The 11,951-nt window shown below is 48.9% G+C and overlaps 1 protein-coding gene and 1 long non-coding RNA gene across 8 annotated transcripts in view; one reads left to right on the forward strand and one right to left on the reverse strand.

The window, feature by feature from the left end:
* Positions 1-801, reverse strand: part of GYG2 (glycogenin 2) — a 35,095-nt gene extending 34,294 nt beyond the window's left edge. For 4 of the 7 annotated variants that reach the window (XM_036097811.2, XM_036097809.2, XM_036097804.2 and 1 more), the window contains exons 1-2: positions 511-631; positions 298-427 (exon numbers count right to left, since the gene is read on the reverse strand). In XM_036097811.2, coding sequence (XP_035953704.2) covers positions 298-427; positions 511-550 — 170 coding nt within the window. In that variant the 5' untranslated portion in view covers positions 551-631. The other 3 variants (XM_078064346.1, XM_036097812.2, XM_036097805.2) reach the window with 1 other exon arrangement.
* Positions 802-1,743: 942 nt separating this feature from the next.
* Positions 1,744-11,408, forward strand: LOC118539326 (uncharacterized). The gene is made up of 3 exons (XR_004919116.2): positions 1,744-1,830; positions 4,606-6,126; positions 11,085-11,408. It is a non-coding gene; the product is annotated as an uncharacterized LOC118539326 (long non-coding RNA).
* Positions 11,409-11,951: the final 543 nt, after the last annotated feature.

An 11,951-nucleotide genomic window follows, 5' to 3' on the forward strand; every position in this document is an offset into this window, starting at 1 on the left:
ACTAGCACATCTAAATTCCTAGGGCTGCCTTTTACAGAAGGGAAATTCAGGAATCTCGAGGCCCCCTGATCAGGCTATATATGGACCCCTCCCAGCGGGTGAGACTCACCCCATCTCCATCTGCAACCCAGCAGTGCCAGGCTCTGCAAACGCAGGGATACGCTGGGGAGGCTTTGGGGAGGCCAGGGGGCTGGGGGTGATTGTGCCGGCAAAGGGGGGGGTTCTCCCCAGAACAGATCGATCTCACAGGTCCCAGAAGGAACAGGGAGGCTGGGCCGAAAGCGTTCACGGACTTACCCGGCATGGTTTGGGCGCAGTGGTGCCGACGTGCGCCTGGGTTCTCTTGGGCGTGGGGGGTGGACTCTGCCGCCCCGAGCAGGGCCTAGCAGAGGCTTCGTCTCCAGGGGACCCTCGCAGATTTCCAGGCCTGCAGGCGACAGCTCGGCATTCCAGACACCCCGTAAGAGCTGCAGCCCCAGCCCAGCGCCCCCCTACCCGGCCCCGCGTCACCTGGGCCCCGCTGAACCGACGCCACCTCCACGACTCCCATGCCCTGCGCCTCATCCTCCGCGCTCGTGGGCAGCCTCTGTCCTCCCGCCAGGCTCCCCTCGACCCCCCGTCCTCGCCCCGGAGTCACCTGCGACCCCTCTGCGCCCCGCTTATACTCCCCGTGCCGGGACACCCTCAGGCCCTTGCGCGCCCGGGTGTCAGAAGCGTCCCCAGCGCGCCAGGCACTTCTTCCTGGCTCCGGTGGGTCCTGTACTCCCGCCCGGCGACCCCTCGGCTCCTCGGCCGCTCCCCAGTCACCTGCGGCCCGGCTGCGCCCCGCCCCGCCTCCGCGCTCCTGGAGGCCCCGGCCCCACCCCGGGCTCGCGCCCCCGTCACCTCCTTTCTCGCGAGGACCCCACTGCGCGCCCCACGCTGCACACCTCGTCCCTCGGCTCTCTGGCAGCCCTGCGCCCCCCGCGTCCCCGGCACGCCCAAGCGGCCTCCAAGCCCCCGCACCTCCTGCGCGCTCCCGCAGCCCCAGCCCTGCCCACGCCCGCCGCCCCGCGCCTCCCTCGCGCTCCGGCCCAGCCGGCGCCCCCCGCACCTTCGGGGCGCTCAGGCAGCCCCCGCGCCGCCCTCCGCAGGCCACTCCCCAGCCCCCGCAGCCCCTCGCCCCCCACACCTCCTGCGCGCTCCGGCCGCTTCAGGCCCCGCCCGCGCTGGGAGGGCCTCGCCGCCCGCGCCCCGCGATTGGCCGCTCGCCGGAAGCCCGGCCCCACCCCCGCTCGGCCCCCGGGCGCCGGCCCCCCACCGCCGAGCTGCGGCCCCCGCCCGCCTCGCCCGCGCGCCGCCTGCCGCCTGTGTCCGCGCCCGGGGAGAGCCGCAGAGGGGCCGCGGCCGCCCTCTGTCCCCGCGCCCCGCCCCTGCCCCCCGCGGCCCCCTCCCCGCGGAATCCGGGCGCGCGTGCTTTCTAGTTCGGACCTGTAACCTTTACCCAGCCCGCTCCACAGTAAATGTTTGCAGTGGCCCGGCGGCCCGGGCCCGAGGCCAGCCGGCTGCCCTGGAGACGCCGCGCTTGGAAGCCTCCCCCCGGGCCAGCGGCACACGCGGTCGGCCTGAACTCGGGGGCGGGCGGAGGAGGGAGGCGAGCGTGGGCGCAGGGAGCATCACAAGGGAGACGGGGACTTGGCGCCTCAGCACGTGAATCCGTGCGCGCATGGGCGGATGCACCGGGGAGTGTGTGCGTGGGGAGGGCGCGCGTGCGCATGCAGGGGTGCGGCCGGGCGGGCCCGCGGGGAGCGGGGAGCGGGTGGGTGCAGTCCACGCGCGCCGGACCTGGAGGTTAGTGACGGGCCGCACGCATGAATGCCAGTGTACCCACGAGCGAAGGCGCGAGTGAGGCTGTGCGCGCACCAGTGCGTGAGTGAGTACGGGCAGGAATAACGGAGCGCATGCGTGCGGGAATGAAGGAGGGGATCTAGGAGTGAGGGAGTGACTGGGCTCAGTGCACGAATCAGTGAGCTCATGGATGCGTAACTGGATGAGTGCGTGAAGGTCCACATCCATGAATGAGTAGTATGCGCAGGAGTGAGTGAACGAATCAAATGTATGAACGAGGGAATGAATGAATGCGTGTATTCATGAATGAATGAATGTGTGCACGAGTGAACGAATTAAATGTATGAACGAGGGGATGAGTGAATGCGTGCATCCTTGAATGGATGGAGGTGCGCACAAGTGAAATTTAGGAAGTAGTTCAAGTCAATCGTCCAGAACTGGGCAGGACAGGGAGGACCCAGGAGCCCCTGGTTTGAACCCTCCCGCTATTGCATGAGTCCAGTTGAATGTACAGAGAAAGGGGGAGCACAGGGGCAGCGGGTACCCAGGGGTGCGGCCCTGGAGAGCTGAACATGTTGGACACACAGCTTGAAGGCTCATGAGAAGAATGTGTGTGTGGGGGGGAGTTGACGTGCCATTGCTCAGGAACGGAACAGCTGGGCTTGCTGCCCTGTAAAGTCACCTGGGGTGGGGGAGGAGGAGAGAGGAGTCCCAGAGGGGGTCACCCAGCCACCTGCCCCACAGGTTCACCCCACATCATGTCTACACCATCAGTACACATACCAACGTAGTTTAAAAAGATGAACAAGGTCTTTGTGCTATTATGAAAATTGCTCCTCCCAACCCCCCACAGACGTTGGGGTGTCAGGGATCCCCCACCTAGGGTTCCACATCCCACACTTGGGAACTGGCACAACTGAGGCTCCAGAAATGAGAGAAAAAGGTCCAAGAGGATATCGCCCATGCTAAACCTCATTAACAATCAGACGGATATTGCCAAGCAATATAATTATTATCTTGATATTATTATTACTATCATCCCAGCATCTCAGCTTCCCCAGAGCAGGGCTTTGCTGGATTTCATCTGGTTCCCCATTGGGACAAGTCACCCACTCGCGACCCCATGGGGAATGGGGGCTGGGCATGCTCCAAAGCCACCGGGGCTCACTGGCCTGGGAAAAGAAGGGACGGAGACAGAGAAGGGAAGTGCCCCGGGTTCTAGAAGCACCTGTCCATAGAGACAGCACCCTCGATCAATAACCATCAGCCTCGGGGGACAAATACTGGCAGGGTTTTTCCACCCCACACACCCCACCCCACAGACAGGCCCAGACCTGTTAAGGAATTGCAAGGGGGTGCAGGCCCTGGGAAGCGCCCTCTGGAAACCACACGTGCAGCGCCCGCCCGCCTCATCACGCTGACCGTTTCTACCCTGTGTCAGGTATCTGCAGGGCTTATGGAGCCTCTAGAAGGTTCCTCAACATCCCCGCAGCCTCTGACCTAGCGGTGGGAGCCTCAGGATCTGAGAAATATCTGGGGAGAGCCCCCTCTGGTGTCAGTGACCCTGTGTCCTATCCCCGGCCCACCAGCCTGGAAGGGGAGAAATGTTCACAGGAAGCTGGACAGGCGGGGGAAGGGGCAGGTCTCACGTGAGTCCTGCTCAGCCCCCCAAAACCCCCTCGCTTCCAGGGGAAGGTGGAGGTTCCCTGGCCTCTGTGCTGATCTTGCCGTTGGCTCCAATATTTGCCAAGTGTCCCCGCACATCCATGCCACAGCTCATTCTGTTTGGCCTCAGTCTGGCCTCAAGTGAGCAAACTGTGGAGTGCTGTGTGCAAAGGCCCTCCTCTGAGGAATGGGTCCTGGGACAGACCTCCAACAACCAGAGATCTATTTCCGAATGTCCCAGACAGCTCCTGTCTCCTTTACTACATAGGGCAGTGAGGTTCCCAAATTGTCCCCTTTCCATGGGTTAGAAGTTACCCAGCAGCAGGATTTCGACCTGGCACCAGTAACATGTGGGGCAGGTCACTGTCTGAGGTGGGGCGTCCCGTGTACTGTGTACGGTGTGGAGCACTGTCCCTGGTCTCCACCTACCACATGCCAGGAGCATGCTGTTCCCTCCCTCAGTGTGACAACCAGAAACAACTCCAGACATTGCCAATGGTCCCCTGAGGGGCAGAATCACCCCTGGGGTGCTAGGTACTGTGATGGATGGATGGATGGATGGATGGATGGATGGATGGATGGATGGTTGGATGGATGATAGATTAGATAGATAGATAGATAGATAGATAGATAGATAGATAGATAGATAGATAGATGATGGATAGTTATGATGGATGGATGGATGGATGGATGGATGGATGGATGGATGGATGGATGGATGATACATTAGATAGATAGATAGATAGATAGATAGATAGATAGATAGATAGATAGATAGATGGATAGATAGATGATGGATAGTTATGATGGATGGATGGATGGGTGGGTGGATGGGTGGGTGGATGGATGGATGGATGGATGGATGTTTGGATGGATGTTTGGATGGATGGATGGATGTTTGGATGGATGGATGGATGAAGGGATGGATGGTTGTTTGGATGGATGGATGGATGGATGAAGGGATGGATGGATGGATGGATGGATGGATGGATGGATGGATGGATGGATGAAGGGATGGATGGATGGTTGCATGGATGGAAGGATGGATGGATGGATGGATGGATGGATGGATGGAGTCTCTAGTGCTAAAGCAGGGTTTCTTGGCATCAGCAGGACTGACATCTGGGGCTGGACCATTCTTTGAGCTGGGACGTCCTGTGCACTGTGAAATCTCAAGCAGCATCCCTGGTTTCCACCCGCCAGGTGCCAGGAGCACCCCCACACGCAGCTGTAAGAACTGAAAATGTCTCCAGACATTGCCCCTCACTCAGAAACTCTGTCCTGTAGCAAGAGAGCCTTCTGGGTGCAGAAGCCAGCTTGGGGCTGAGCCAAACAGAACCCTCTGCCAGGCCCTGAAGAAATGGGGGTGTTCTCCCTTCCCCGGCCACCCCCACAGCTTCCTCGACATATGTCTCGGGTCTCTGTGTGGAATGATGAAGACAAAAATGCAGTGGGCACCATCGGGGGTGTGCATGCTCGATGGAGTGTCTGGTGGCTGGTCAGCTGTGCAGAGGGCAGCCTCCCGCCTCTCCCACTGCCACGGGGCAGGCACATCTCTCTCCAAGTGGAACACAAGCCTCTGGCTCCGATGCACATGCACATCATGGGCATCTGGGCGAATTACCAGGAGCAAAAGTCAGGTCATGCCGGCTCCCTGCTGGGGTCTTGCTTCTCAAAGGCTTCAAATCCTTGCTGGGGTGGGGCGTCCTGCTCGTGGTAGGGTCCAGAGTGCATCCCTGGTCTCTACCTCCTCCCCAACCATTCTGTATCCTGTCAACCCCATACGTCTCCAAAAGGTGGAGTTGGAATGCCTGCTGGCGTTCTAACAGCTCTCAGCAGAACAGGAAACAACACCAGGTGCATGATGGGGGGTTGAAAGAAGTAAGCATCGCCCCTTCCCCAGCCCCTGAGCCTCCCACGCACTCGCCAGCCCTGGGTCAGCCCTGAGCAGACAGCATTAGCAGCTCCCTGGGGAAACTGTGAGGGATGCACATCCTCCAGCAACCCCCTGAGCCCCTGGGATCAGAAAACTGAGCCTGGGGGCCAATGGGGGCCTCGTGATCCACGCTCAAACCCCAAGTTCTGCTCTGGTTGCTGGAGGAGGTGGGGATGGGGCAGGAGACGGTGGGGAAGGATGCACAAGAGCCGGAGGGAATGGGGAGCGGGAGGGAACCGCAGAGATGTCCAAAACAGAAGGTTTAGGATGTCCCAGCAGCTGCCTTGTGTCCCAACACACACTTCCATCGTGACCCACCCCTGCCCCACACACCCGCCTGCCTCGTGGGACCCTTGCTACTCCGAATTTGTGCTCAGAAAGCAGGGCAGATGGCAGTAAGACGCAGGCGAGCCTCCCCGGTCCCCGGCCACAGGCTTGGTCCATTTTTAAACCCAGAGCAGGCATCCTGCCGTGGGCGTCGCTGGGCTCCTGTGCATGGTGGGTCTCCAGGAAGCCGTGCAGAGGGGACACCTGGCGACCTCCACCGTAGGCGCATTGGGTGGAAGCTGGGCTCTCCTCCGGGTTCCTGGGAAAAGGCGTTTGCTAACTGCAGAAGTGAGCCTGCATCCTCCCCAAAGGAGCCCCGGGGAGAAAATGCAACTTTTCGTTCATTCACCAGAAACAGCATTATTAGAGAGGTATACAACCTTACTTTTTTTTTTAAATAATAATAACCATGTGTTGGGATAGATTTCAAAACCATAAACTACAAAAAAAGACACTAACCGATTTGATTGTGCAACACGCTTTTTTTTTTGTGACCAAGGCCTTAGGAATTAACCTGAAACACAAGCAAGAGAATGAGAGACAATATTTGCCCTATATATATATACAGGATATCACGATTGCAATTATTTATCCATATTTTACCCACTTGTAAAGACACACATCGTGATGTATAAAGAACTACAATTGCGAACCACTTGATACAACAAATAAGCAAAGTGTTTCTAGCACAGGCTACTGGTTTACTTTCAACCCCTACTTTGCCCTGACTCAGCATCATAAATGGAAAAAAGTTTAAGAAGAAACCCATTACGCTTTACACAAATCACACATTTTTAGTGGAAAAATAAATATGTCTTCTCAAACAAACATTGGCGGAGGGGAAGAGTGGCCTTGTTTTACACATTGGCAAATCTCTTCAATACCTGGCTTCCTAGAAGAGGGCTGCTTTCTCATATCTGCTTACACATTGCTTCGTTTTCAAAAACACCATTTAGTCTGAACTATCTGGCCTCATACAGACACATGGTTGGAAAAGAGGAACTCTGGGCGTGGCATATTAACCCCGCAGGGTGCGTGGTGGGTTCTGTAAGACTCCATACCTTCCCCTTCTCCCCTGCTCCTGTTCCTTAGATCTTTACAACAATGCTCATTGTGCACTTGTGTAAAATCTAATTTATTTTAAAAGTTTATTTTTCGCACAGTTTCCTAATGAAATAAAACATATATATGCATGCTATTGCTGTTACTATAATGTATGTACTGGCGTTCATATATTATATGTATCCTGTATATGTAGATCCTATATTATATATAATATAATGTAATATAATAACAGTATAATATATCATGTAATGTTATGTTCTCTCTATATTATATATCCTGTATATTATATTAATTTATTATTAAATAATATGTTGGTACTTATTTATATATTTGTATATAAATGTATAATTTATTTTATGGATATTATATACATAAATATATATACTTGTTATTTTATTATATATTATATAAATAATATATCTAAATATATAAACATATATAATATAAACTTATCTGTATAAATATATAGATAATATAAATTTAGAAATATAATATATAATTAATATAATTATACAAATTATACATAAACATATAAATTATACATATAATCTGTAAATAAATTTATAAATAAAATATATATACAAATATATATGTAAAAATATATAAACATATAAAATTTATACATTTTTATAAATTTTTATTTATAAATATATTTATATAAATATATAAACATTTTTATCAATTTTTATTTATAAATATATTTATATAAATATATAACATTTTTATCAATTTTTATCTATAAATATATTTATATAAACATTTTTATCAATTTTTATCTACAAATATATTTATATAAATAAACATATTTATATATTTATATATATTGTTTATAGATTATATATTTATTTAGCATATATTATTAAATGATATATACTTATAATACATATATAATTATATATATACGAAATATGCCTTTTTTTCCTTTACCCAAACGCATTAGAATCACAAGACAACACAGCACCTATCATCAGCTAACCTGCCTTGTGACCGTTTGAGATTCTGCACCCCCACTCTTGCCCTGAGCCCCAAGGTCTCGTGTGCCCGGGAAATATAAGCCAGACATGAAATGCGTGGCCCCGCACCACCCCACACCCCTTCCACCCACAACCAAGCTCTGCCCTCTTTCACGAGTGTGCAAGGGCACAGCGTAATACACAACCCTCTGAGCACCCTGGGTACGGCAGCATTTCATGTCTCAAAAAGCAATTACCACCTGCACCCAGATGCCTCACACAGCTGCCGAATCTCTCACTTTGCAGTCCTCAGGGAAGCCGTCCACACCATGCTTTGCACCAGTGACGCCGAGGAGACGGGCAAGGTGTCACGTTTGCACGGTGCTCTTGGCAGGTGTGTTTCGGGCACATCCCGAGACATAGAGAGAACCTGCACACAGCAGGTCTTCGGCACAGGCTGATGCACATCACGGGCAGCAAAACACCTGCATTCAAGGACCGTCCCCATCACAATTCCTAAAGAAAAGTCCTTCATGGTGTCGGGAAGAGAAAATTCTTCCTGTACCTTCTACGGTCTTCCAGCTGGGTTAGGAATTAAATTGACAGATTAACAAGAGAACAAACAAAACCCCACAAAGTTTTATTACGTGTGCACGGAGGCCCAACGTCGAAATCTGAGACCCAAAGAAATGACCAAGGCAGGCAGTTTTTACACATTTTCCACGAAGAGACAATATATTTGTGAAGCATCAAAACAAAACAAAACAAAACAAAAAACAGGTGTTTGGGAGCTGGAATTTACGAGTAAGGAATTCTGAGCAGAATTTGGGCAGAGGCAGATTAGAAAAAAATAAGATTTATTTACACAGCTTTCTCAGCTTTAAAGCTCCAGTTTCTGGTGATAACGGTGTATTTTCACTTCTTAGTACAGGGAGGGCATTTTTCATTTGGGAGATCTATTTCCTGCTTTCAGGGGGACAGAGGAGGGTCTGCGTGTCCTTGTCCTGGCTGTGTATTGAGCAACTTCTATTTAAATAACATGTTTTGTTTCTTAAATTCCACATATGAGTGAAATCACATGGTATTTGTCTTTTTCTGGCTGACTTAGTTTACTTAGCATAATACTCTCTAGATCCATCCATGTCTTTGCAAATGGCAAGATTTTATTCTTTTGTATGGCTGAGTAACATTCCATTGTGTGTATAAATATATATATACACATTATATATACACACATTTTATGTATGTAATACATATATATACACACACATATATAATGTATGCACATGTATTCACGCTACATATAATGTATATATGTATACACACATGTGTATAAATACATAAATCCACATTATATATATACATTATATATGTAATACATATATGTATATACAGATATATATGATGTATACATATGTATACACACTATATACAATGTATATATGTATACACACAATGGAATCTAATATATATACAATACATATATAAAATATATTACAATGTGTATATATTATATATGTGTATGTATACGTATATACATATATATATATATATATATATATATATATATATCATATCTTCTTTGTCCATGAACAACAACAAAAAAAGAGGGGAGGCGGGTGGGGGGGATGAGTGAAACAGATGATGGGGATGGAGGAGTGCACCTGTTGTGATGAGCACTGGGCGATGTATGGAATTGTTGAATCACTATATTGTACACCTGAAACTAATGTAACACCGTGTGCTAACTACACTGGAATTAAAAAAAATAAAAATTAAAAAGATAAAATAATCCATATGCCAAAGTGGTGCCTTTTGGGGTGGCCTGCCCTTGGCCCCTAAAAAGAACTGAAGGAGTATGGAAAACCATCCATTGGGAATGGAACATGCTGGGGGGGGGGGGGTCAAGAAGCCCACTGAAGAGATTCAGCTTTTTTCAAAGAACCACCTACATTTGGGCCAAGGTGAAGGCTACAGCGCGAGGAAGCATTGTGTACATCGAGAGTGTGCCCCGAAACCCAGAGACTCCAGAAACACAGTGTTTAACAGTTTCATAGGGGACCTGATTTAAAGTTTGCCTTAGGTCTGCATCCCGCATCAGAATGGTGAATTTCTGGAAAGCCAAACTCTGCACTCCTGTCCTTGCAGACTTCAAAGGAGGAACAGCGGTCAGAATACAGACGTCTGCTCTTCCTAAAACTTTCCAAAACTAGGATCCCATCACTAGCTCATGAGCAAAAAAACTGAATAATTTTTTTTGAAACAATGCTAAATCACAAATTTTCACAGGTTATTTGCTTCCAATGATTTGTTAGACTATGTTTCTGGGTATTTTTTAAAATTTATTTTATTATTACTATTTTTTACTGTGTTTCTGACCATATGACTGGGTGTCATAGAAACAAACAAACAAAATAAATCAAGGCCCGAGTCATAGAAACAAACAAAATAAATCAAGGCCCAAGTGAAAGGAGAGTAACATGCATCGGAAAATTGATGGTATGGGTGGAAATCCCCATCTTCAGGGGTACCTAAAGCTGCTTTTTTAAGAAGCCCAAGGATGCAAAGAAAAAGTGGGTAAAATCAATAAGCAAACACAATGTCAGCAAACACTTGCTCAAGATAGATGTCCGGCTGCTACGGACGCTGGGTCCTTGGAATTGGGGACAAATGCATGAGACTTGGTGATGAATCACAAGAAACTCAAAGAAAACGATGAATGTGCTCACATAAAGGCTCAAATTCTCTGGAACAAAAAGCAACCCAATCTACACTGAGTTATCTGATAGAAGATAAAATAATGGTGCCCACACAGCTCTTGTTAAAAAAGTCTCCAAAATGGACAAGCTTCATTGCAGTCAGAAAAAAAAAAAAAATGCAGTTTGAAAGTCAGATTCCATATCGCACACGGAACGCGCATGCATTCCATGCATATCAAAATGTCAGCGCAAACATAAAGCTGTAACTGAAGCACATCCAGATGTATATAAAATTATATATAATGTATATTTGTATTTATATATACATGTTTTCTATATTTTTATTTTATACAGTATAAATTTTATGTATGCATTTATATATAAATACATTGTGTATCTATATTGTATACTGTACATACGTAATTCTATACACGTCATGCATTATCACAGAATATTGCATTTATGGTGAATTTACCATGAAAGAAACGGGAGCATCTTTCCAAAGTCTCCGCAAGCATCATCTGCTCATGGGGATGCCTGCACGCTCCAAGCAAAAATGCTTGCGGGGGGAAATCAGAACTGGTTTTTTGTTCCTTTGCTTTTGTTTTGCAGCTCGATTGCGTGTTCTATAGAATCGACAGAGAACCTTCTGTAAGTGTCAGGTGTGCGCCGTGATGACTGGACAGACTTACCCCTTGCAATGTGAGGACCACCACCATCCCATTAGCTAACACCTCCCTCCCCTGGCACATGATTGACTCTTTCTTCCTTTGTGCCGAGGACACTGAGATCCGCTGTCTCGGCGACTTTCCCGTGCACCGTGCACAAGAGTTAATGAAGTCACCGTGCTCAGTTAACAAAGTCACCATGCTCATTCCCCAGGACTTTTGGGTCCTATTGCTGGAAGCTTGTGCCCTTTTTATTGGTAGGGTATGAGGACCCACAGATGAAGGGTCCCTCCATCAGGGCAACCAGGTGGTGGAACAGCAGCCCCTCCCCAAAACTAAAATCGACTCCTGATGCTCCTCAAGCTGACTGGTGCTGAGTTTTGGGGAAACAGGAGGGTCCTGCAGCCCCAGAAATCGAGGTTGCATGCCATTGGCCAGAGCTGTCACATGACCAGAATGACCTGCAAAGGGTGCTGGGAACTGTAGTTCAGCTGGGAAGCCTTGCACCTACCTAGAGCTCTATGGATTCAGAAAACAGAACAGTTTTTTGGGAGGAAAACCCACATTTTCGAACACTCCTTGTTTTTAGTTAGTGTCTGCAGTTTTGATTTCATGGTCTCAACTTCTCACCTGACTCTAACAAATATCTTATATATTGCAATGAGCATAATTCTACTTATATTAAGAAAAAAAAAGTTTATTTGTATTTTTTCCCCCCATCCCGCCTGCAGCCCTCGCTACCTACCAGGCACGGCTGGGAATGCTTGTCACACAGGAGCTCATTCAACCTCACCATTTGGGGGAAGCAGAG

This window comes from Halichoerus grypus, chromosome X (assembly GCF_964656455.1).
Source record: "Halichoerus grypus chromosome X, mHalGry1.hap1.1, whole genome shotgun sequence".
In the NCBI taxonomy this organism is placed as follows: domain Eukaryota; kingdom Metazoa; phylum Chordata; class Mammalia; order Carnivora; family Phocidae; genus Halichoerus; species Halichoerus grypus.